We start from the raw sequence: 27,954 nt of genomic DNA on the forward strand, positions 1-27,954 counted from the left end.
TTAACTGAATGTGACCTAACAGCAATCAAAAGAACTAATATTTCAAAAGTTGATTTTTTATTTTTATATATATATATATATATATATANTGCACTCGTTGGGAAGAAAACTCTTATTAATTATTATTTTGATTGTGTCAGGATAGATCTCATTTAATTCAGCTTGAAAAATTATATCAGAAAGTATGCCTAACATGTTCAGATAGTTCAATGATAATTTTATCTCTGTGACCTGACCTAACAGCAATCAAAACTAATATTTCAAAAGTAGTTTTTTTTTTGTATAATAAGTACTATTTTCAAAATTGCACTCATTGGGAAGAAAACTCTTATTAATTATTATTTTGATTGTGTCAGGACAGATCTCATTTAATTCAGCATGAAAAATTATATCAGAAAGTATACCTTACATGTTCATATAGTTCAGTGATAATTTTATCTCTGTGACCTTACCTAACAGCAACCAAAACTAATATTTCAAAAGATTTTTTTTTTGTATAATAAGTACTATTTTCAAAATTGCACTCGTTGGGAAGAAAACTCTTATTAATTATTATTTTGATTGTGTCAGGATAGATCTCATTTAATTCAGCATGAAAAATTATATCAGAAAGTATACCTTACATGTTCATATAGTTCAGTGATAATTTTATCTCTGTGACCTGACCTAACAGCAACCAAAACTAATATTTCAAAAATAGATTTTTTTTTTTGTATAATAAGTACAGTAGGGAACCGATTATCCGGAATGATCGGGACCATCGCTATTCCGGATAACTGATTTTTCCGGTTTTCTGAATCGCTACAAAAAGCCGTTTTTTTATTGTTAAACCCAACTAAAAATAGAAAAATATTTAGAAATAATATTAAAAAGAAGAAAAAACGATGAAGTAATACACTAATGATTATTTCTAAAATGATGGTAAGGTAAACATCTTTCAAAAAAGAAAGAAAAATCCTAAAATCTTATAAAAAAATTTTTTTAAATAGCGTGAAAATTTATCGAATTTCGTTCCGGTTTTTTGGTTTTCCGGTTTTGTGATTTCCGGATAACGGGTTCTGTACTGTACTATTTTAAAAATTGCACTCGTTGGGAAGAAAACTCTTATTAATTATTATTTTGATTGTGTCAGGATAGATCTCATTTAATTCAGCATGAAAAATTATATCAGAAAGTATACCTTACATGTTCATATAGTTCAGTGATAATTTTATCTCTGTGACCTGACCTAACAGCAACCAAAGCTAATATTTCAAAAGTAGATTTTTTTTTTGTATAATAAGTACTATTTTCAAAATTGCACTCGTTGGGAAGAAAACTCATATTAATTATTATTTTGATTGTGTCAGGATAGATCTCATTTAATTCAGCATGAAAAATTATATCAGAAAGTATACCTTACATGTTCATATAGTTCAGTGATAATTTTATCTCTGTGACCTGACCTAACAGCAACCAAAACTAATATTTCAAAAGTAGATTTTTTTTTGTATAATAAGTACTATTTTCAAAATTGCACTCGTTGGGAAGAAAACTCTTATTAATTATTATTTTGATTGTGTCAGGATAGATCTCATTTAATTCAGCCTGAAAAATTATATCAGAAAGTATACCTTACATGTTCATATAGTTCAGTGATAATTTTATCTCTGTGACCTGACCTAACTGCAATCAAAACTAATATTTCAAAAGTAGATTTTTTTTTTTTTGTATAATAAGTACTATTTTCAAAATTGCACTTATTGGGAAGAAAACTCTTATTTGATTGTGTCAGGATAGATCTTTTATTTAATTCAGCATGAAAAATTACATCAGAAAGTATACCTTACATGTTCAGATAGTTAAAGGATAGCAAGATATAACTTTTTGTTCATGAAAATTCTTGCAACCTATGAACTATTTCTTCTGTTGACTTGTGTGCAGTCTCATTCGATTAAATCAAACAAAAAATACACAGAAACAATGTCTCTCTTGTTTATGTAGCAATATCAGATGTGTAATTAGGTACAAATACTAATTTTTACATAAATAATAACTTCTAAATTATTAGTCCAATCGTCTTGTGATTAGTCTCATTCAATTTGACATGTAAAATATTTTTCTCTTACTAGTTTAGAAGAAATTCAAATCATCCCCATTTCCCTCAAAAAAGGGGGAAGTGTACAAAGGGAAGTTTTCATTATCTTTAACATAAAGCTATTTGTCACAAAATATCTTGGATGTTAATTTTTCTGCAGAAACACTTTTTTTTTTTTGGTTACTGTATATTATAATGGATATTTAAGAAATTTTTTGTATCAATTTATAACTGAATTTATCAGTTCTTTTAAGAGAAAGTTTATGTATCCCTGGTCAAAAAATTAAATATCAACAAGAAAAAAACATTAAAGAAGTATATTTTTAGATGTTTAATTTTAAGTTAGGTGTTTTTATATAAAAAGCCATACAATTTTGTGATTGTTTTCTTCATTTATTTTTTTAATGAAATTAAAAAGAAAATTGAGAAAATGCGGTTTTACAAATATTTAAAAGGGAATAGAAAAACTAAGCTTGTGAGAATAACATAGACTATTTCTTTTCTTTTTTTTATAACTCTTTGTGAAATTTTAAGTTAATATTTTTAAAGATGCTTTTCTAAAAACTAAATAAAATATTTGTTTAAATCTAAAGAGGACCTAAGTTTATTTCCAAACTAACAAGATTAAAAGCTTGATTCTAATCCTTTTAGCGAACCTAACTGCCTGTTTTAGATATTCACTAGTTTAGATATAATAATAAGTAAATAAAATTTAATTTATCAACTAAAGTTTGTTAAACTTTTTAAACTTATGCTATGTTTTAAACAAAATTTATGAAGTAAATAAATAATAAAACGCTGAATATTTTGTTCTAAATTTAAAAATAGTAGTAAATTTTAGGTGACAAAAATCTTTCTAACATTCAATATTTTTAAGAATGACACTGATTAATGAATCACATTTTTGTTTTGAATTCAGTCTCTTTTATTAAACATGTGCAAGTAATATGCTCAAAGTATTTAAAGTTCAGTTAATTTTGATTTATAAATCAATATTAGTTGCCAGAGATCGAACTGCATTCTGTAAAAGAGTGGTTTGTCCATCTTTTAGTCGAATGAAAACATCTTCTGTCAAAACTGCCCACTTAACATCTGGCTAAAAGAGATAGAAATCTGTTAGAAAAGTTAAAATAAAAATATGTGTTGTGATTTATTAATGGTTATTTTTCAAAAATCTAAACAAATATATAGGGCTTGGACAAAATTATGAAAAACATTACTATAATAACTCTATGTAAGCAATATTTTTTTTAGCAGCAAATGTTTTTGAGGATTTCACATGGCAAAACTGTTGGCACAATTTGGAAGATTATGTTTGAAGCTTTTTGAAATAGTAGTTTTTTTTTTTAACCATGTAAAATTTGCATTGACTAAAGTGAGAATAGGAAGTTAAAAGCTTCTTTTCAATAACATAATTTAAAACTAAAAAAAACATTCTAAGATAACTTGCAGTAATTAAGAATGATATCAGAATTGCTGGAAGGAAAGCTAGAAAGAAGTAATTAACTTCTTCTCCTCATTTTGGTAAAGTTGAATTTTGCATTGGTAAAAATAACATTTCTGAAAACTGCAAGCATGATCTTTCAAATGGTACCAACAAATTCGCCATGTTAAATCTTCCAAAATATTTGCTGCTAAAAGATAAATTGTTTACATAGAGTTTAGTGTAGAAGTGCTTCTATAATTTTATCCAACCCCTAGTATATTTAAAATTCTAGTACTCAGTAATAAAATGAAATAGGGGGAGATTGGGCCCAGGTGCACATTGGACCAAGCTCAATTATTTTAATGCTATTAAATATTTTTGTTTGTTTTTTTCATTAACATCTTTGCACGGCTAGTACTAATAATCCTACAAAAGAATTACGTGACCAAGGTTCGTATGCACCAGGAACTGTCAGGGAAAACAAGAATTTTACCCTGAAACCTGGAATTTGACACCCTATTAAATTGCGGGATTTCACTCTTCCGGTTTTCAACCATAATTTGCGCTGCACAATAGAGGATTCTTATAAAAAATAAAAAAATTCGGGACCGATGGTTATTAAGTGCATCCTTTCTTAAGCGTTTCTGGAATGTTGGATATTCGAGTTAGGAACTTGAAATTTCTACTTCGAAAGTATTTACGTTTTTTTTTTTTTAATCCTCTTTAGTTACTTAATTTTGGTTATTCTTAATTTATAATTTCGGATGAGACATTAATTATTAAGAACAAAAAGTTTTTTACCCTCTGCTACGTTTATTTATTTAATATATTTAGGAAAGAAATAATATTTTTTAATTGAATGAATTCTGATTCCTAAGAGGTGTGGTATCATTTGCAAGTTTTGTCTGATGGGGAATCACACCTGCTTTCCTTAAAAATCGTCTGCTTTCATAAATAAATTATTCCTTGCTAAAAGCAGATGATTATTTTATGAAGCAGAGTGCTCTTTTTACAACTGATACATTTTTAAATCCACTTCGTTTTGAGTTTTTGTCATTTTTTCTGTTCCCAATAAATTTCGTACTCAATATATTAGTTCGTCTTATTCCTGAGTTTTAAGATTAAGATTTTTTTTAAATTCATTTGATCTTCTATCCTGTCTTGTCCAGGGTTTTAATATTTATGCTAGCTCTTCTTTTAATTACCGCTTCCGTTTGGTAATTTTAAGGGGGTGTTTTCATTTAATTTTATTAACAAGTTTTCCTTGTATTTTATCATTTTCTTTTTTTTCCTTCTTGTTTCTATAAGAAATGAAATCATCATCTATAAATTTGTTTCTATAAGAGATGAAATCATCAATGAATTATTTTACAAAATTAGATCCTCATTTTAATAATTACTTGCAGCTATTTAAATTTTTATGATGGAAGGGAAGTTTTTGTAAAACAAAGAACATGGGTACATTGTGCAATGCAATATTTCACAATGTACTGCAATATGGGTGGCAATATTCATTCGTTTCCTGTCGGCTACAAGCAAATCTTTTATTACAAAATACCATTCAACATCTATCGAAATTTGATCTATTATTTGACATCAATCAAAATTTTGATCATTTAACGACAGTATAAAAAGCTTACAAATCTCAAGTAGAACTCTTTGCCCTATCCTGATGCAATTTACAATTATTTCTTAACTGCTACTAGCAAATCTTATCACCCATTCAAATTACGCTCACTTCCTGTCATAAACTAACAAACACAAAGCTAAAAAAAATGAAAGAAAGAGTAAAATAGCTAGTAAGCGATTGAGCAAAATTAAATAACTTGTGAACAGTAACAACGAAATTGTTTTATTTTATTTTCAAAGAAAAAAAATTTCTGCAGCTACTCTGGGATTAAAACAAATCTAACACAAACGTCCTATAATTGAAGAGCTCAGTGGAAGAAGCAAGTATACTATTTGAATTTTTTCGGGAGGAAAAACAAGTTGAGTGAAATTTTTTTTAATAAGATTTCCCGAAGAAAGTTCTTATAGTCTTATTTATATATGTAACATTCATTTATAATGCTAAATCTCTAAACTTCGATGATTCTCTGGGTAAGAAGGAGGTAAGTGACACCATTTGAGTATTTTTCTGGTGGAAGAACAAGGTAAGTAAGCTTCAGAACAAATAGTCTACAAACATTCCAAGAAAATCGCTTGCTTGGCGTTGAACGCTAATAGGCGAAATGGAGCAAGAGCATTCCAGACATTAAGACCGAGTTAAGATTCTTTTGGGAATTATTAATTAAAAAATAGAAAAATAAAAATAGACTTTAAATGGCTTCAACTTATAATTTTTTTTCTTTCTGTTTAGCAATACTTAGTGTTTCAGATACAATTCCCGACTAATGAATATAATTTTTTTCCCCGAGCAAAGTCTCGTAGGGAAAAAAATATTTTGTGCTTATTAAATTTTTTTAGTATATTATTATAGCTTCGAACGGATTGAAAAAAAAACCTAAATAATCAATAAATCGGTTATGACCAACACTACGAAATCATGTACAAAACTGAAAGAGAGATATTGATACTATTACGTTAAATCAATTTCAGTTTTTTTTATTTATTAATATTTGTTGTTCATCTCAGTGGTTTTATTTTATTAGATTAAGCAAAACATGTTTTTAATGACTCGGATTTGAATCCCAGCAATGACTGGTTGATTCTAATTCCTCACCCGCCTAGTACCGACCACAATGCTGACGTAAAATATTCTTAGTGGCAGACAGATGACGGGTTAGTGTACTGTTGTCGTCAGGTTAACCGCGGGAGGTTTTCGTGATTTTCCTCCCCATGTAACGCAAATGCCGGTTAGTACCATCATAAAATCTTCCAAGCCGGCAAACTTCCTCCTATAATTGATCCGTGAATTCCCTTGACTTCTGGATTGGGTTTAGAATAACATGGCTACGGAGTCGAACATGAGTAATCATTAACTAAAGATTGGATCGGCTGTTCTACGATATTTATAAAAAAAAAATAAACTATTACTTACTTTGAACATTCGTGATAAGCTAGTTGTGATTTTGTAGTGCACATGCCATAATTCTACTTCTTTCCAAGCCTGATCTGTGTTAAGTTGATCGTCCATATAACCACAGTAATTTTTTTCGCACTTTACATGCTCCTCATTTACTTCAACTTCATCTGAGTCTGTTGCATAACGTTGAAAAAACTACAAACAAGGAAGACACTCATGTCCAAAAGTTTCGAACAAACCACATTTTTTCAGAAAAATTGAGGAATTAATGAACCGAATCCAGTGAAATTTATGAATATGAAAATACACCATAGTATAATGTGGTGTTAATAGATTGAAAAATGGCATGAACTCGGCATCAAGAGTTTCTGGGCATGACAGTAAAATAATCCAAAAATGATGCTGAAAAAAAAGACATGGAGCTTTAAGTATGACGTATGGTATTCCCTGACGGCAATGCAGATATAACGCACTCTCTTGATTTTTGAGAAGGACAAACTTTTTGGAGACTAATCTAAAATCTTTGGATAATATTCTTACCCCTCAATTTAGTCAGTCTTTAGCCTCGGAAGGTTTCTGAGACAGAATGGCTATATGAAATATTTCGCTCAAGAGCTTCTCAGACTTGTTCTATGGGATTCAGGTCCAGAGATTCTGGTCACTCCATCATCTGAATATACTCGGCTTTAATGTATTCCTCGACTTTCATAGCTCTTATGTTATGTGCAAAATTACAAATAAAAATAAGCTGGTGACTGACAATGTCTGTGAAAAATATTACACAGGGCAACAAAATCTGATCATAAACTTAGATTCAAGAGAAGACAGGGTGCCTCGCTTAAAAACGTGCATGTCTGTGGATCCGTTCAATATCACGTCGGCCCACTTTCATGACGTTGAAGGGATGGTTTTCTTTAAGTCAAGTCGAGAATCATTGTTCAGACCAAATCGGTGCTTATAAGTAAAGAGAACATAGGCTCTCTGCGACTATGTCACAGGTCCTTCTAGCTTTCACCAGTTAAAGTAGGCTCTTTTGTGATCCGTCAGGACTTGTGTAAGATATAGGGCTGAGATCGTAGAGCTCGACGTAATATTGTTTTGGAGCTTTATCGGTTTCCAGTGCATTTATAGATTTCACACAAGGCTAGACCTGTCGTGAACTGCCTGAAAGGAATATATTCAGAGGTTGACGTGATCAATCAGATCACCAAAATTGAATTCCATGAAGCATATCTGGCAGGTAAAGCAATTGGATCTCTTCCAGGTAAAAAATCTATTATCGGGGCTAAAAAGTGCCTTAATGGAGAAATGGTATTTATTTTTCCAAAGCCTAATTTACAATTAATACCTTAAATTTACAGTCCAGGCATATGATTTTCTGTATTTTTACTGAATTCAGTACTTTTATGTCCAAATTATCAAGATCTCAAATAATATGTTGGCAATTTGACATTATGCTATTTCATTATTTTTTTTAAATTCTTATTTTGTCATATGTCTGGTCCCAAATCATTTTTCAATCTCGTAAACAGCATGGAAATTCGTCAGTGGAGCCGATACTCCATATTAAAACTTCACAAATGCCTTACTTTACTTAATTTTTTACTATCTTAATTTAAGACCTCAATTTTAATTTTTGACCCCCCCCCCCAGGAAAAATTTCTGGATCCGCCCATTCGCTCTTGAACTCATGATGATTTCACTTACCGTTACTTTTTCATTATCATTGTTTTTGCCATACTTAGATATATTTTTTTTATTTAAAATTTCTCTTGATTTGGTTCATTAACTTTTGGGTAATCCACAAAAAAGTATTTGTTACTTAAATTTTGGATAAGAGTGTAGCTCCGGACGCGGGAATTTATTTAATTAAGTTATCTTTTCTTTTAAGATTTTATTTTAGTAAGTAAAGACAATACAATGACTAGATCAAAGATTACTAAGGTGTTCCGTGTTTTTTTACGCGCATTATGCAATTTTAGGCTTCAAAATGAATATTTTTTTAACATTTGGAAAAGCATATGAACAAATTAAAACAGTAATAATATTAATAACTGAAAATAGAGCTCAGGGAATAAGGCGTTTGCTTTCCAATGACGTGAACCGGGCTCGAATCCTAGTAAAGGCTGGTAGATTCGAATTACGTTTTCTTTCAGCTCGCACCAACTACAGTGCTGTCGTAAAATATTCTCAGTGGTAGACGGATCATGGGTTAAAGTCCCCTGGCCGTGAGGCTAACCGTGGGAGGTTTTCCTCACCATGTAACGCAAATACGGGATAGTTCCATTAAAAATTCCTTCACGAAAGCGAATTTCTCCCAATACTTGGAGTTCTCTTGTCTTCTGGATTGGGTTCAAAATTATGAGGCTACGGAGTTGAATATTGGTAGTCGTAAAGCCAAAAAACTGTGTCGGCTCTTTAACGATGGTTATGAAATAAAACAAAATGACTAAAAATAAGTTAAATAATTTGAAATAAAAATTACTCGAATCATATCAGTGCTTGATTCCCAAGTTTCAGGATCATTTTCATCTTCTTTAAATAACGTTTGTATCCTCGCATATCGACTTTCAGACCCTGCAAACCCCTAAGGAGAAAAATTATATATGTATATAGTGATTGATATGTAATTACAACAATAATAAGAGTCACTTGTCGGTTCCATCACGGAGCTCCACAATTTCGAGACCAAGGGCATGATTTCTTTTCTTTCTAAACCAGATGGTATCCATTGATCTGATGCTTAGTAGGGTTCAAATCGCCACCATGGATTGGAACTTTGTCCTACCCAAGCGATAGCTCAATACCACTGTGCAATCGCAGATATAATAGGGTTCCTACATGTCTTAGAATGTGCATGAAAGGAGATAAATCTTATCATTTAGTGCATTTTTGAGGAAACTACCTACATGCTATTTTTTTTTATATATATAGAAAATGGTATCCATATAAAAACTCTATCTTACCAGACTACAAAACTTAAAATTGTCTCAAAAGAAAATTCCTGCAAGCACTAACGTTAATTTACTAATTCTATAAAAAAAATTTTAAAACCCTGTATAACAGGCATAATTATTGAAGAGCGGAGTCGATAAAGCGGGTAATGACATTTTTAAAAAAAAAATAAGATTTCTCGGGGATAGTTCTTATTTTAGTCATATTTAAATAGATAAAAATCATTTATGTTGCTGAATCTATTAATGCCGAAGATATTCAGTGCAAGAAACAGGTAAGTGACATTATTTGAGTATTTTTCATTAAATATATTAGTAATACTTATTACAAATACAGTTTTATTTTCTTCGGATTGTTATTTCTAAATTGAAAATAACAAGAGGCTCATCAGCAATCTTTAAGCTGTGCGTGCACACTTAAAATATTAAGATTTAAATCAGAAATGTTATGCGGGCATCTTATATATTTGGCAACTTTTACATAAAAATCGACATGATTGAGCGGAGTCATATTATGTCTATACATATGAACGAATCTCATAGAGAGATAATTAATTTTTTTTTTCGCTCTTTGCTCTCAAAGATTACATTGTAGATGCAAATTATACTTTGATAGAGGCAGATCAACGTCCCAGTAGCATCGGGCTATCCATGTGAAGTTTCGTGGTTTTTATCTCCATTTTGTGCAAATGCTACTGAGTGGATTGTTCTTAGTGTTGTTTAACGCCAGAAATTTGCGAAGTGGTGATCTAAATTCTGAAGAAAATGAGAGTTGCGTAATTAATCATGATCCTAGTAGATAAAATATTCAAAACAGTTTTATAATCATTTTTAAAGATTAAAAAATATATATAATTTTGCTTGAAACTGCTAATTTTTAGTGAAAAAAAAATTGAAAATGATTAATGTTCTACAACAGCTATAGATAATTTTGTGTATTAAAACTAATTAAAATACTTTTATATAGCCTACACGCTTTACTATAACATACCTACACATGCCTTTGTATTTAACGAAATAGCATTAATGTTTGACCATAACTAGCGCTATTTAAAATAATTATTTTTAAATCAATAATTACCCGAAACAATTTTTCTTTTCAAGTCATATTCAGATGGCTTCATAACTATTTATACAGGTCACACCTGTAAATGTAATAGTTGTGATTCGCACATTGATAATTTTTTAAACGATTGTAATCTCAAAAAGTTGTGTACAAGACTTTCAAGTGACTTGTCTGTATAGAGTGTTATCGTTTTTTTTTTTTTTTTTTGAGACAAGTTCATTAAAGCATACACGTGACTTTAACTAAACAAATTCGCTAAAAAGTAAATATAAGAACAGAATGGGACAAGTCGGAAAAAATACCCTTGTAACATTAGTGAAACAAGTTGTGAAATGTTACACATATGACTTTCAAGGGATCAAAGTTGCAGCAGTTTCTCAGAGACTTTAGTCCCAGTAGTGACTAACTTGTGACTACCGAGTGTCTGAAGTCTCAATAAATAGTCAGTGAAACTTTCATGTGACATCACAAAATAAAATAAGGTCAGTCGCGTTATGACCTCTTTGGGACAATTTGAAACGGTCGCACCAGCGACTGTTTATTACTTTATTTGACGTCACTATAAAGTAATACGATTTTAATAAAATAAAAACAAGGCTATCTTATGTTTTTGTTCGATAGTAGAATAATTCTATTAATTAGAAAATAAAAATTTTGCCATTCTCCTTTTTCTACTCATCCCTTTCACTGATAGCCTGAAAATATTGGGTCTTTTGCAATGGGTCTTTGTTTTAAAGATGACAAACAAGCAATTTACTTTCTCGTTTTTAATTCGATTGAAAAAAGTTGTTTCAGTTAAATTCAGATGAGAAAAGAAAAACTTTTTATTTTATTTTATTAATTAACTTGTTTTGTTTATGTGATCCATTGATATTGTATCAATGTAAACTTAAATCCCTAGATTATATAATTTAAGTAGCGTCACTCTTTTCCTTTCTATTATTGTGCCGCTTTCGATTTTGATTATCTGTCGCCGATCACATGGGTAAATAATCGCCATTTTGTTGACTAGTTTAAACGGTGAAATATCATTGCACTCAATCTTTGATTTCTATTTTCGCTTTTCTTTTTACTTTATTTGTTTCATACTTTTGAATTATGGTTAAAAAACCGATTGTTTGTTGCGCATTTGAGTGTTCTTATAAATCAAAATTAGGCTTAAGTTATATTGCTTAGTTGTTCGAGATCGCAATAAAAGAGCGACGGAACTTATGGCTGCATGGAATTGGCAGAGATTAATGGATTCCAAACGATACTAAGTACAATAAAATTTTATATTAAAAAATGCTAAAAAAAATAACTGTCCCATTAGAATTTAAATTGCTCATTTTGCTTGCATATGTAGAATGTTGCCTTTTTAATTTTAAAGAAACGTCTTTAGAAATGTCTATATTGAAAATTTGAATTACTTTATTTTGTTTTATAAAAGAACAGTGTATCTATTTCAATAAACTAACAGTTATGGCAAGTATTTTCCTCTTTAAAGATGTTATTAACATTATTACTCATTAATAAAATATAAAATTATTAAACAATCAAATTGAATACAATATAAATACCTTTGTACTAATTCAGTAAAATATGTATTTATTTTTTTCATTTTATATACCTCAAAGTTTGCTTTTTTTACTTTATACAACTGATGAATTAAAATTTTATTTTTTGAAATATTGAAAGTTGTTAATTAAATTGAAATATTTGCCTTGCATTATTATAAATACTCAGATAATGTCTCTTAATCAGAGTGAATCTACGAAAATTAAATGCCTTTAACTCTTATTTTTGTTATACCGATAAGATGATAAGATAATACAATTAAAGACAAGATTATTGTGTTTGGAAAAAATGAAATTTTTCAGAAAATTTTAACGCTGTTCAAGTGAATTTATTGGTTTAATATTTATAACATGTTTTATATTTTAATTGACAAACACGATTTTATTTTATTTATCATTTTAAAAATAAAACAGCAATTGTAAAATATTTTCTGATTTTGTAATTATTTGCATATAAAATTTTAGCTAAGATTTCACTTTAAATTTAATTAATTGTACTTAAAGTATTAGAAATTATTTATTATAAAAGACCAAATAATAATTGGTACTGATGAAGAAGAAAAAGACATGAACTATTGGCGAAAAAACTTCTTATTTGAAAACTGATAATAGTGTCCTCAAAAAAACCTCTGCTGAATCTCAAATCATACAACCCTTTGAACCTCATAAGAAACCGTGCAAAAAATTTCAGAGTTTAGAAAAAAAAGTTACAGCAGATTAGGAAAAACAAAATGAGAAAGTTTTAACTTATAAATATTATTTTCACTGAATAGAATAAATATAAAACAATGTCAGAGAAAAAAAAGGAATTAAAAGAATAAATTTTAAACATTTAAGAAATCTTCAAGAATATGAAAATATTGATCAATGGAAAGTGTCATTTGAGAATAGAAACTGCGTAGGTCTACATTGAGAGTTGGAGTCACCAAAATGGCTGCGTGTCGCTACTTAATCTATCTGTAAACTAACCCCAGGTAGTGAAATATCCTTCTTGTTCATGTACCATGTTTCAACAAATTCTAAAAGGTCAGGTGTTCCTAAAATAGATTGCTCTGAAACTTTTGACGTTCTTTTTTGCCATCTGAAAAAAAATTGTTAGCATGAATTTTTAAAAGAAAAATAGTTTTAAGTAGAGAGAAATAATATAATGTAATATTAATTAATGTTTTGGCAGAAAGATAAAAATATCAATTACAAATGGTTGGATGAATCGAGGTGTTCCTGAGGGCTTTTTTCACCTAAGTAATCCAGCCTTATTTTTAATGAATTTATTTACTTCTTTGGTACTATTCTCAGCATTTCATTAATACTTTTACTTATTTATTTGCTGAAATTTGTAGTGCTAAGTCGAGAGAAATAATACAATACAACATAAATTAATGTTTTGATACTTTTTTTTACTTCATGCTTTTATTAATAACAAATTTGGTTGTGTGAATAGGAATTAAAGTGTTTTTTTCTCCACAATAAACCAATTTTATTGTAAATAAATTTACTTCTTGTTTAATACTTTTCTTTGTATTTTATTAATAAATTTTAAATAATCTTCATTTACTTATTTTCTAAAATTTATGCTTGCTTTTAAATTTAATGGATTTTAATACGGATATTAATGTGTTTCAAAACTAAATGACCCAATTTATATTTTGATTTTTGTTAGCATTGTATTTTCAGTTATTCACTTCGAATGCAATTAAAAATATGTTCATTTTTAATTTTGCTTTACTCCTTTTTTCGTTTTCTAATAATTGTCTGGAAGGACAAGGCTCTGCGCCCGAAAAAGTTCCGTGAAAGAATGGATAGTACAAAAGCAACATATGTTGAAAATGAGGTTTCGTGCATGCTTAGAAAAAGTCATGAAGAGACGGTTTTAGCAAGGGTCACATTAACTAAATTGATGTCGATTTATAATTTGTCTACGGTAAGAACTCTCCCTGCCACAAAGTCTGAGGCCGCCTCCTGCCATGGAAACAAGAATATTGCATTTCAGGGAGGGTAACTTATCTTCACTCTAGAGCAAACACTATAGACCGAAGAAAAATATTCTCTCGCTGAGCCGAGCCAAAACCTGTCCTAAACAATAACCCCACATCTCTACTTGAAATAGTAATACCTCGTTATCATAGTCACCACCATGGGTCCAGACGAATGACTAGAGGAGTTCTTACTTTAGACAAACTATAGCTGCTACGATCATTCAATGGCGTGCGTGTGAAACTCGCGTCAAATTGAAATGGAACAAACTTATAAATGTTACCACTATAGCATGAAAGCCGTTAGCATACATAGTATCTAGCTAATCTGCAGAATACAGAACTGAGGTTTCCAAAGTTATGTTTTTTAATTCGTTCCAAACTAGCAAAAATTTACCTCGTAATAACAATGAATATGTTATGATTGGGACCCCAGCGTGGTAGAGCTCCTTTTCCTCGTAATCCGGTTCTTCCCATTGGATTTCTAAAAAAAAAAAAATTATAGGTACATAGAGAGTTTTATTCTGCTGTCTGTTGTACGAAGGTTGTATCGTCTTATGTAATAACGTTTTTCAGTGATTAATATGTTATAATTGTAACATTTTTCGTGTCTGTAAGGTTTCGTTCATCTTTAGCCAGTGTCTAACTACGAAATTGACGCAAAATGTCAATATAAAAATAAGCCACAGTTTTGTGAAAATGAAAAGCATTTGGGTTCGAATTTATAATATATTTGTAAAGTTTCTCTCAGGGTATTACCTTCAGTAAAGCCTTTGGGTAACTTTACAAATGTGTCTATTTCGCAGAGGTATATTCAGGGGGGTGAAACCATGAAAAAAAATTTATTAAAATATTTTAAAAAAAACAGTGTTTTTTTAATTTATTTTTCTGAAAAATATTTTTACATGAACGCATCAGAAATTTTCATAAATAATGTCAAGAGTTTAGTCCAAACTACTAAGTTAACAATTTTTGACAAAAATTTTCATTTTTAACAAAATTTTCATTTTCATTTATTCGTTTTTTTTTTTTTAATAAAGCTTTATTTAAATTAAATTTAGTAAAAAAACGAGTTTTAATGATTTAGGATTTTTTTGTTAAATTAACTAAAATCAATATTGCTAATTTAAATTTTTCGTCCTAACGAGCAATAAAAAAGTTTGCTATAATGTTACATTTCTAAGTGCAATTTTTGTGCTCAATTTATTAATCACGTTAGAATCTATATGAGGGGTCAGATATAGCCTGGTTAGGGTGTTGGGCCCATGTCCAAGAGGTCGCGAGTTCGATCCCCGAAGGCCGAAGTGGCTCCGTGCAGTAAATGGTTACTGGTGCAAGCTAAATCTGCCAGGTCACAAAGTCCTCCATGTTCCCAAAACAAATTACACATCTGGGGGTAATGAATTGGAGATTGATCGTTCTCTGGTTCAGGTCAAAAATTTCGATCTGTAGATGAATGAATGGATATATGAATGGGTCCGCCCGATAAACGGGTTGCGACGTGTGTGCGGCTGAAGTCATATTCTTGGCTAAAGATGGTGCCACTGAAAAACATGAGACGCACCATCTGCCTTAAATTCGCTTGGTTTCACCAAGCAGGCTTGCTGATATTGGCAAGAGGCATTGGTAGCAACAACAACAGAATCTATATGAAATTTGAAGAGCATTGTTTGTAATAATTTTTAATAAAAAATTAATTACAGTAGAATCCCGATTATCCGAGCCCCAATTATCCGAGTTTCTGATTTAACCGAGCCATCAAATATTTCAAGGATTATTTTTGCTCAAGTTTATTTTTTATTTTTAAAACTACCGCCGAAAAAAATTCTGAATTTTATCTTCCAAACACACAGGAAAACTAAATACAACTTGATCCGATGAAGTGATTATCGTCAATAAGGAAAATGAACTAGAAAAGATGATGTAGACAATGACGATTAAAATTAACATATAAAAATCTCTCATACAGAGGGACTGAAGTGCTATTGAATACATAGAACAGGGGTTTCCAACTGGCGGCCCGGGGGCCGCATCCGGCCCGCGAGGCCTTTTTTTGTGGCCCGCGAACATATATTAGTTGCCATTTTTTTACGGACAATTTTCGTAAAAAATCTATATAGGTTTAAAATACTTTTCTCGTTAATAAAAACCTAATTTCTTCGTTTCCGTGAAATTTAACATACCAACAGTGCAAAGAAATTTATTTTTCAGGTTTTGGAAAATATTTATTCAAATACAAAAATAATCGTGTATGTTGCTCTTTCTTATTTAATTTTTTTTTCTGTATTTTGTTAATATAACTTAACATGTGCGCATCAGAAATTTTCTCGAAGAAATTCTCATATTTAACTTTTTGAAACCACTCATTTTGGACGAAAATATTCACACACATTTCTAAATTTTAAATTTAAATATCTATTCTCCGGTGGTTGCAGCAGACAAACCTCAATTTTCTCATTAAATATTTTGTGTGCTATTTTGTAAGTTTTAATACCTTAACAATTAGATATCTGTTGCACATTAATTGTTTAATACATAAGTGCCCATTAAGTTATTGTAGCCCGAATTTTTATTATTTATTTAATATTTTTAAAAATATTATTAATAACAGATACATATTTTTAAAAATCCACTTCTTATTTTAATTTGTAATTCAATACTTTTGTTTCGTACAACTTGGTAAAACTCTGACAGTAATATTTAATGTTCCTTCAAACATAAAAGAGACCTACAAAAAATTTTGATAAAGTTACGGCCCGCCATTTGACTTGTGTTTTTAATTGTGGCCCCCCGCCTCATGCAAGTTGGAAACCCCTGATATAGAACAACAAGAAGAGGCGAAACCAGCCTTCTTGTTACCTCTAGAAAAATGGGGAAACATTGCTGCAGAAAAGATCCAAAGTAATCTAAAACAAAGACGATTAGGGACTTTTTTAAGTAAAAACTCTTTCACTCTCGCAAAGTATGCTCTTTAAGTGTTTTTAAGTAAGCGTTTTAATTATAACATCAATTGTATGCTGCGTTTTCGTATAAATTTTGTGTTTGTTAAATATATTTCATTTTTACTTACTCTTTTGCTTTCCTTTTTTATACTCTTCGTTTTAACCGAGTTTTTCGGTTATCCGAGTTTGTCGTGGTCCACATTAACTTGGATAATCGGGACTTTACTGTATATTCAAAAGATAAATATAATTCTAGATTTTCAGGGACTTAACAATGGCACACACTAGCAGGTGCCAATGTTACTTATATGTTGCATTGATTTTAATAATTTTATTCAAAACTGAAAAAAAAACTACGTTAAAGTTTTAAATCCTGCACAATTCTTTTCAACTCGATCGTATTTATACAGCATAAAATGAATGATTTACTGTTTCCAACTCAGTTTTACGAAAAAGAGTGTTAGTTATATCATGTTTTTTTCTTAACCCCTTAGACTTAACAATTGCACTAACGAAAAAATAAGTACATATTTTATGATCAGGAAATGAAATTGCAAATGTTTTGAAAATCTATTCCTACCTTGGCAAACCATATATATCTAATTTGTAAGTCAGCGGTTTTCCTTTTCTATCAGTAATCCATGATTTTCTATTTCTGTATACACCTGATGAATCCACAGATTCCATGTTCCACAAATAATTTGGCAAATTACTTTGATCATTTTCTTCTTCGTTTATCGAACTTAAAGGGAAAAGTTAATTTATTATTTTAAAATATTTCTTATACATTACATATTATAATTTCCATATTGCCAGTTTATGTAACAATCTAATATACATAATTCTCTTACGTGACTCCCAAATTTTGGCCGTATTTCTTTTCCGCCGGTGGCAACGTTTGCTTAACGTTACTATTTCTCTTACACGGCGAATCGACCAATGATTGCCGCTAAAAATGTCACATGCCAAATCTAGCTGAGGTGGCTCAACATATAGCGCTTTTAAAAACGGAAACTGAAATAACCAGAGAGAATCAGCTGCGGCAATCTCATACTATTAAGCTAGGCAGAAGTGAGTAGTCTTTGTCTATAAATCTCTATTTTAGTATTTTGTCGAAAGCGATTTTTTTCACGAATTTATATATTACGAATTTATTTGACGATTTTTGATTTATATCACGAATTATACTATAGCACATTTCTAATAGGTTTAACGAATTACATGTCATTTATTTGAATTCAAATTTATTTTAATGACTTAGTATTTACTAAAAAGATGTAATTTTTTTTTTAAAAAAAAGTTTTTATATGGATTTGAATGATTGTTTTGAATTCTTAGAATTTTGTGCATTTGCAATGTACCTAAGTTAGTAGCGAGCTTTGTTTGCGAAGCAAACCTTATAAGATTGCGTAGCAATTTTCGGGGGTTGGCAAGCCTTAGCCAGCAGGGGGTGCTGCCCACTAGTATAGCATAATTTACAATTGTTATTGCTTTTTAAGAGACAACGGGGATTCAACATCTGCTCAATTCCCTAATTATTCTTCATTCCTCATTGTTGTTTTTTTTCTTCTAAAAGTAAATATTTTCCACAAAAACAAAGAACATTTTGTTAACAAACTATACAAGTTGACGTAAGAAGTGCAATATGATATAAGAACATTTTGTTAACCCAATGTTGACCTAGCTTGAGTAATATACGTCACGCAAATTACGAAAATTCTACTTATCCGAAACAGGACTGTTTTCACATGAAGCAAATGTTTTTTATTCTTTTCAAAAATCAAATTGAGATGACAGAAAAAATATTCATTTAGCTAGAACAAATAACCACATATATATTAGAAGATTTTTTTGCTTCACGGCATATAAAAATTCAGCCATTTTAATGTGTCAAACATAGGGAAATGAATGACTGCCTGGATTTAAAAAATAACCAAGCAGTCGGTAAATTTTTTATTCTGAACATACATTAAGAAAATAGACTCGTGTTTAAGAAAATAGACAGTGCTCAAAATGCACGGAATTTTTCAATAAATTTAAGTTATAAGAGGGGATTTTTAGCCCGGTGCATGGCAGCCCTGTTTATTCCCACCATTTTCTTAGATTCATAAAGGATTCCCTTTTGCGTTCTTATCATAGTTTTGAAGTTAAAAACTGAAGTATGTAACATTTATTGCTGTCATTCTTCCATACACTTCTATTACATCTACAGGGTTATTCATTCTTCCCTCCGCCTGTAAACGCCATTTTTACCACGTTTATATAAACTTGCCTTCGTGTATGTCTGTCCGGGTGGAATTTTGTAATCGATTTTAAACTAACGTCCCGACTAGCTACAAACTTCAAATTTAGCACACAGTTCAGAATTGGATGACAATGCATGAAAATGAAGAGAANCTTCGAAACCCCGGAGGGAGTTATGAATAACCCTGTATAACCAATCAGACAAAATATATAATTGTCCTTTGTTCTATTAAATCACTTCGATCTTTCAAAGCATTCGCAACTATTTTAGAAGGAGATTATTGACAGTTTAAGGAATAGGATAAATGTAACAATTAGTTCTAACGATCTAACCTACAACAATTTGATGTGAGATCTAATACTTACCAGGAAATATCGTCATCCACATAAGGTTGCAGAGAGTTAGGGAATTCGCTTTTGGGCTGAGTGTATATAGCCGGCTCATAATGCAGCCACATAACTTCCCAGGGAACATATTTGTCGGGAACAGGAAAGCGTTGAACCTTAGTTTTGGGATAGGGGGAATCACGTGATAAAGAATGCAATGTAAATGGCCTATTTAACTCTGAAAATAAAAATTGAATCAGTATTAACGATACATATCAGTTAAGATAATTTGATAATAATTATTTTTACTCTAATGAATGTAGTAAATGTGATAGTATTACTGTCTTCTTTTTTCTCGCGATATTTCAGAGTCTCGAGATGAGCATGAGTGTAGTTTATGTCTGCTTCTAATTGAGCTATTTGACTTCGTATACGATAGATGATTTCTTCATTTCCATTAACATCATCTACAAGACTACTTATTCTGAGGAGAAAAAGTAACAAGTATAATTAAATCAAGATAATTTCTTCAGTTCGATTATTGTAAATAGAAAGATTATCGATTCTGAGGCGGAAAGAAGTAGACACGAATACATCAAGATAATCTACTAGACATCATCTACAAGACTACTTATTCTGAGGAGAAAAAGTAGCAAGCATAATTAAATCAAGATAATTTCTTCATTTCGATTATTATAAATAGAAAGATTATTTATTCTGAGGCCGAAAGAAGTAAGCACGATTAAATCAAGATAATTTCTTCATTTCGATTATTATAAATAGAAAGATTATTTATTCGGAGGCCGAAAGAAGTAAGCACGATTACATCAAGATAATTTCTTCATTTCGATTATTATAAATAGAAAGATTATTTATTCTGAGGCGGAAAGAAGTACACGATTACATCAAGATAATTTCTTCATTTCGATTATTATAAATAGAAAGAGCGTTCGCCTCCTGATGAGGTAACCTAAGTTCGAATCCCAGAGGTGGTTGATTGATACGAATTCTGCTCCCGGCTCGCACCGACCACAGATCTGACGTAAAATATATCCTTAGTGGTAAACGGATAATAGGTTAAAATCCCCTTGCCGTCGGGCTAACCATGTGAGGTTTTCATGATTTTCCTCGCCATGTAAGGCAAATGCGGGTTCGCCACAAAGGCTAGTTTGTCCCCTATGCTTAATCCAGCAGTTTCCTTGTCTTCTGGTTGGGTTCAAAATTACATGGCTGCGGAGTTGAACATTGATAGTCGTAAACTCAGAATTGGATCAGCTGTTCAACATCAGTTATAAAATAAAATAAACCATATTAAATAGATCGTTCATAATGCATCATAATGAAATATTTCATGTATTTTCAGAAATAATATAAGCTGTATAGAACACTTGCATTTTTATCATATTCAGAACTATTTAAGTTTTATTAAAAGAAAAAAATTACTATTTAAAAATATTTTATAAAAATTGATCAAGTTTCAAAATCGGATTAGTAGAATCAAAAAAATATATTCATTTTAAAATTTAACCCATTTGTTCCCAGCAACAAGAAAAAATTATTTTAACTACTTTTTTTTTTCAAACAAGAAAAAAAAAGTAGCACAAATATATTTTAAATTTTGAAAAAACAAGATAGTTTTGTCTACCATAATCTATTATGATAAAATGAAAAGTTTGTTATTTGTTCCTAGCTACGTTTCAAAACGCATTCCTAGAAACAAACATATGCAAAATCAACAGTACTGAATGAAAAAAAAAACTTTTAAATATTAATTCATTGGAAACATTGCTTAATCATGTTAAACATAGAGAAACTTGTTAATAGTTTTGATTCAAACGTAAATAAGGAAACCTTTAGTAATTTCACGAACTGAACAATTTTAAGGTTATTAAAATTAGCTTTAACAATTTCTTCATATATGAACTTCTATTATTATTTATACAGAGTTGCCAACTTGCTCTGCTTTGAGAAAAAAATTTTCTAGATGTTTACGTTTTAATATTTGCTCCTTAAAATTTTTGCCAATATTTCCATTGAGTGATTCTTGTTATTATTATACTAATTATATGGTTCTAATGAGTTTTTTTTAAGACTATTACATATTGAACTGAAAGATAGCCAGATCTAACCGATGGAACGCTGAACCAAACCGAAATATTCCAAGTCATAGGAGATAATTTTGATCTGAAAATTTCAAATCGTGAGGGGTTATTTTAAACGATGTAAAGATTAAATATGTTGACCAACATATCGCAAATTAAATGTCAGCTTTTGTAAGGAAGCCATCATGTGCACAAATGTGACTACAATCAAATATTTAACTTCCAATTCATTTACAAAAATACCAAGTTTATCTCAGCGATTATATTTTCACTCGCTAAGAAGATGTTCACAACATATTTTGATAGGGAAAAAACATTTCCTTTTTAATTTTTATTTCCAATATAATTTGACAAGTTCCATCACCGTTCCTTCACCCCTTGGCGAACAAAGAGCACATATTCTTTGTTACGTGTTGTCTCACGTATTCTTTGGCCAAGCTTCACCCAATATAATTTGACAAGTTTCATCACCCTTCCCTCACCCAACATAATTTGACAAGTTTCATCACCGCTCCTTCATCCAATATAATTTGACAAGTTCCATCACCGTTCCTTCACCCAATATCATTTGACAAGTTTCATCACCGTTCCTTCACCCAATATAATTTGACAAGTTTCACCACCGTTCCTTCATCCAATATAATTTGACAAGTTCCATCACCTTTCCTTCACCTAATATAATTTGACAAGTTCCATCATGGCGAAGCTGACGTATAAAGAGACGAGATATCTTTATTTTTTTTCAAGTTCCAATGCTTGATTTTAGCTCGTTTTTGCCTTAATTATCTGAGATTTGCTATCGTGCTCATCCCTGTTCTATTCTTCAAAATTTATTCAATAATTTAGATGAATGAGTTGAGTGAATATCTCTGAGGGGCAGATTTATTTTAATTAAATAATTTACGCAGGTCTCATAATAAATTCTACAATTTGACCCTTATTATTTTGATAGAAATTTTGGTATCTAAAAATGTACTATTGATAACATTTTAGCAAGAGAAAATAGAAGTCCAATATTGCAACTTCCTCATGAAACTTTACTCTAATATTTTGTGGCCATTTAATCCCACATGATGTAATCTAAACTTGAACTGCTACTTTTGAAAAGTATATTTAAAGAAATTTCTTACATTTCCATTTCTTTTTCGCCGTATTCTTTTACATGGTTTTCATATTCTTGCTTTTCCCAATATTCTTTAGCAAATTGTCTCCAGTAGCTGGATTCATAGGATGGAAAAGATTCTTGATGGCATCTTGATTTCTCTTTCTTTAAAATTCAATTAAAAAAAAAGAATTAGATATCATAAATCAAGAAAGAAAAAAATACATAGACCAGATTTTTGCGTGTTTAAAAACTCATACATTGTATAAATTTGTTATTACCTTTTTCTTTCGAAATATAAGATTTTGGGAATTTTTGATTTTAAGTCTTTTAAATTCATTGATAACAAAAAGTGGACTGGTCACATTCAGGAAAGTTTAAAAACTGGTTACTAATGTTTCATGTAGCTGTTGAAAATTTTAAAGAATGAAATTACACTTAATTTTAAAATATAATTTGGAAGGTTTTAGCATCCAGATACATTTATTCCAATTTACGAATGTATCTTGGTAAATAAAAATAAGTAAAATCAATTTGTTTCTTCATTCTCTATCTCAGGGATGAGAGTAGTCAGAAAGTAAAAAAGAGGAAATCCAAGAATTAATATAAGCTATGATATCTAAAAATTTGACAAAAAAAGTGCGATTTTTAAACCATGTGGTTATAAATCTCGATGATTAATTTTAAAATTGTATGAATATGAATCACATGCATGATTTTAAAATCGTGTGAATAAGATTTTAAATTCAGAGAATATGAAAATACAATGTTCAAAAATATAATAAATCATAATGCGTAATTTTTAGATCGTGTATATACGAATCACGATGCATAATTTTTAAATCGCTTGAATAAAAATAGCAACGCGTAACTTTTAAATCAAGTAAATACGAAAATCGATGTTTGGTAATAGCATCGTGATTTTAAAAACTTTTTATTAATTCGTTTGTTTTTGCGCCAGCGAACATAAGGCAGGGACGTCTGAATTACGAAAGTACGAGCTATCTGGCGGGCGGGGGAAAAATAAGGAAAATCTTATTTTCTATGCGTAAAAGCGGAAAAATTAGCTAAAATAAGTAAAAATGCGGAAGGGTTGGTAGCTACGTAGTTTGAATTTTTTGTTTGTCTTTGAAATTCGGAAATAATTATTCTACTTCAACGACTGAATTTTCAGAAAAAGCGGAATATTTATAAAAAAGGAAACTTTTAGAGAATGGGAGTTTTTGATAAAAAAGGCTGAAATTCGAGAGACAAAAGCGGAAATCCGCTAAAACGCGGAAAAATCTCCTCCCTGTTATCTAAACTTTTTAAATTTTTATAAATCCTGGTCATCCTCAAAACATTATTTAAGTTTCTAAAAAAAATGAAAACATACCTAGATGTGTGAAGGCTGCCGCATGCCATGAAAAACTCTGAAATCTAGGATCAACGCGCATTATCGAGTTTTCAGTTTTACGAATCGAAAGGAAATGCAAAATATAAAGATAGATTTTACTTTTCTATCAATACATTTGAAGGACTTGGGGCAATGTAGTGATAAGTCTTATTTTTTATTTCAATTTTTAGCCACATATATTAAATACTGAATAGCATTGAACAAATAGAAAAAATAAAATATCTGTACATGTTTTTATTTAAAATGCAATAAGAAAACTTAAAAAATATATATATTGATACAATCATATAGCGATGATTCTTTAACAATTCTTCACCAATTTAGCGTGTTTGACGTCGAACCAAATCTCTATTGCGGTGAGTATGACGTGTATACTCATAATACAAAATAAAAAATTCCCATTGGCTATCGAAATTTCAATAAACTACAACAAGAATGGTGGAGTGTTTCCTTTATATTACCTATAGAACTGCTAATGTTATATACTGCGGTGGCAAAGGCTTAAACTAATTACATACATAGGCTATACTTAGATGGTGAGCATTCATTTGCGTAAACAAATGCTTAAAAATTGCGCAAACGATTAGCAAAGTCAATACTGCATAGCCCTTTGCTCCTCAAGGCAAGGCATTTTTCAGACTGAATACAAAAAAACGAAGCATTCATTCCAAAAGCTCTCTTTACCTCGCTTTTGAAGAGAGGAGAAACTGTCATTTCATTTATGACTAGTTTTTGGGAGGAGTGAAAAAAGCGATAACTATTTTTAATTATAAACTATTCATAACTATTTACTTTGTCTTATGTGAAAAAAGAGAGTGCAATACATATGTTATAACTCAGGGCTCGAAAAACCACCCGTCCGCCCGTCCTCGGCGGTCAAAAATTCCCCGCGGACAACGAATTTCTGGAATCCGACGTCCGCGCGGGCGGCCATTTCCCCCTTTAATGTTGGTTATTCCTTTTTCAATTTTTGTTATCTTACAAGAGTCTAGCGCCTCACTTCTAAAATGACCCTCTGATCTAAAAATACAGCAACATACTGCGCATGGTGGAATTGATGTTTTCTCTGTCTCCCGTACTGCAGCGGTTGAAAGAGGTTTTTCAGCAATGAACATACAATAAAAAAAAAATTAAAAAAAACATTACGTACTGGTCTTAAACAAGAAGCGTTAAACGCAACTATGAACATCTACCTAAATGGAAAACCCCTTTCAGATTTTTGTGCAGAAACCTCTGTAAATCATTAGTTTGATTGTGAAACCGGCAAACGTCATATTTGATTCATTTAAAAAACGCAGTACCCTCGGATAAATTGACATTTGTCATTTAAATTATTTCTTAAAAGAAATAAATTATTTTATAAAAGAAATACTAGGTTCCTCTTAGTAACATAGTATTCCTTTTATTACTGTATAATGCAATCCTAGTATTTGTAATCCTAGTAGCTACTAATTCATTGTGCAATTAAGAGAAAATTATATTTTTATTTATTTAGAAGTGACGGGTTAGTTTCAAAGGAGGACGGGTACATTGTTGGACAAGCCGTCCTCGGGGACGGGCAAAATTTTTTAGTTTTTTCGAGCCCTGTTATAACTATTAAAAAAATCTTGAAATTAAATTTTTCGTTCATTTTTGCCCTTGACTCGTCTGTTTTGATCTGGTATACACGTCATTGCTTGATTTTAATTCCACACGCTGTAGGGGATTTCTAATATAATATGCTTAACTGGTTAAACAATTCAAAGAATAAATTCCAAAGGGTAAACTTTCCCATAAATTCATAGTAAAAATTTTAATACTGTTCGTTTTCGAAATCTGGCATTTCCGCACGATTCTATTTCAAGAGAGTATTAAATGCGAAAAAAAGAAGAAAATAGAAAAAGAGAAATAGGCTACCGTGAATAACTTTTGATCTAATAATCGGATTGTCAAGTTTTAGGACTCAATCTTAATCGTTCGAGGGGGTGACCTCAAATATGCTAATAAATAGATACAGAAGACATTTTAAGTTACAAAATCAGACCCAAAAACATATTTTCTCTGAACAAACATACCTTTTTTTTTTCGGTGAATTAAAATTTTTGACCCCCAAAATAGAGGGAATAGCCGGAAATTTGGGACATATGTTCCCACTAGTTTGGTCAAGAGAACGCTCCGAAAATTGAACCCCTTAATGTTAATTTTGCTTATTTCGCTATATCACGAGAATTTTTTTATGCAAATTGAAAAATTTTTGCACACAATTATAAAATTCGTTTAACCCAGGATAAATCCATGCAAAGAATAATTTTTAGTAAATATTTATTGCATTTGAATATTTTATTTAATAATGGTCGAAAAAATTTTGAATTGTAACGAATACAATTTTTTACATAATTTTAAACAATGTAATTTTATATAGCAGAGCCCAAAATTTGAGCAAAATCGGTCGAATAGTTCCTGAGAAATCGAATTTTATCTGACTTTTTTTTAAATTCTTTTTCTCAAGAACTATTTGACTCATTCAACTCAAATTTTGTATTTTGTCATGTAAAAATACATTTTTTAAAATGATGTAAAAAATTTTATATCTTACTATTTAAAATTTCTTCAACCATCATTAAATAAAATAATAAGAAATAATAAATATTTACTAAAAGTAATTATGGCACTAAATCATTTTTGGCTCAGCGATTTTAATAATTGTGTATAAAAAATTTTCAATTAAAAAGTTCTCGATGTATAGCGAAATGCGCAAAAAGTAATATTTACATTTAAGAGGTCTTAACTTTGAAACGCTCTCCTGACCAAACTATTAGGAATTAGGACCATATTTGCGGTATCCCCTATATTTTGAGGTCGAGAAAAGAAGGTATGTTTATTCAGAGGAAGTACGTTTTTGTGTCTGATAAGTTAACTTAAAGTATCGCCAGAACTTAATTAACATATTTGAGGTCACACTCTCTCGAGCCATTAAGATGGAGCTCTAGAGCATGAAAATCCGATTATTAGATCAAAAGTTATTCAGGGTGGACCTTTTATTTTTGTGCACTGTACATATTTAGAAATTTTGAAGAGTATATAGTCTTTCTATTTAAAGAACTGTTCTCTTCACAGTCACTGGAATTGCCAGCAGCTATGGAATCTAACCTTAGCAACTACTATCCCTATATCCTAGTTTGAAGTAGCTCAATCACCTAATTATAGTCACCAACAGCGTTTGCCTTTAAATAGCTATCGGGGTTCTTTAGGTAGAGAGACATTAAACGTGGCGCACTGCAATCCTTCAACTTTTCTCTCATCTCACCTTCGACATTGATGAAACCGAAGCATGGGCAAATCAAGGAAGGTCCTCAGATATGAAAAAAATATATGTATGACATTCTCCTTATGAGAATGAATCTAAAGATAAAATAAATATTATAAGCAACTCACCTCCAACTTCTTATAACCAAAATGACAAGTGTTTCTAAAAATCATAAATATGCATTCGCAGAGCATCCCGATTAAGCTGAATATGTTGAGGGGAGGTGGCAAACGTAAAGAGACTGAAAACTTCGTTACTAAATTATAACGTTGAAATTTCCAAAGTGTGTCACTTTCAGCTTCAACTTTATTTCCAGTATTGCTAAGGAGAGAAAAAAACGAAAGGAAAAAAAACATTTATTTTCACAAATACACATTTGCTATTAGCTATTTCTCAGCTAGAGTTCCTATATATAACGTAGTTAGTAATTCATTAGCCACCAGTGTGTTTCGAGTGATTTTTTCAAAAAAATAAAAAC

The 27,954-nt window shown here is 30.5% G+C and overlaps 1 protein-coding gene across 2 annotated transcripts in view; it reads right to left on the bottom strand.

Moving 5' to 3' along the window:
- Positions 1–2,978: 2,978 nt before the first annotated feature.
- The window catches only part of LOC107452431 (protein ced-11), a 74,272-nt gene continuing 49,296 nt past the window's right edge, over positions 2,979–27,954 (bottom strand). Inside the window, exons 20-29 of one of the 2 annotated variants that reach the window (XM_043050967.2) lie at positions 27,605–27,797; positions 22,823–22,959; positions 19,932–20,074; positions 19,630–19,828; positions 17,600–17,761; positions 14,475–14,561; positions 13,074–13,185; positions 9,014–9,115; positions 6,544–6,723; positions 2,979–3,173 (exon numbers count right to left, since the gene is read on the bottom strand). In XM_043050967.2, the coding sequence (XP_042906901.2) occupies positions 3,060–3,173; positions 6,544–6,723; positions 9,014–9,115; positions 13,074–13,185; positions 14,475–14,561; positions 17,600–17,761; positions 19,630–19,828; positions 19,932–20,074; positions 22,823–22,959; positions 27,605–27,797 (1,429 nt within the window). In that variant the 3' untranslated portion in view covers positions 2,979–3,059. The remainder of the gene's footprint in view (positions 3,174–6,543; positions 6,724–9,013; positions 9,116–13,073; positions 13,186–14,474; positions 14,562–17,599; positions 17,762–19,629; positions 19,829–19,931; positions 20,075–22,822; positions 22,960–27,604; positions 27,798–27,954) is intronic. The other variant, XM_071185639.1, reaches the window with a different exon arrangement.

Source organism: Parasteatoda tepidariorum, chromosome 9 (assembly GCF_043381705.1).
Source record: "Parasteatoda tepidariorum isolate YZ-2023 chromosome 9, CAS_Ptep_4.0, whole genome shotgun sequence".
In the NCBI taxonomy this organism is placed as follows: Eukaryota; Metazoa; Arthropoda; class Arachnida; order Araneae; family Theridiidae; genus Parasteatoda; species Parasteatoda tepidariorum.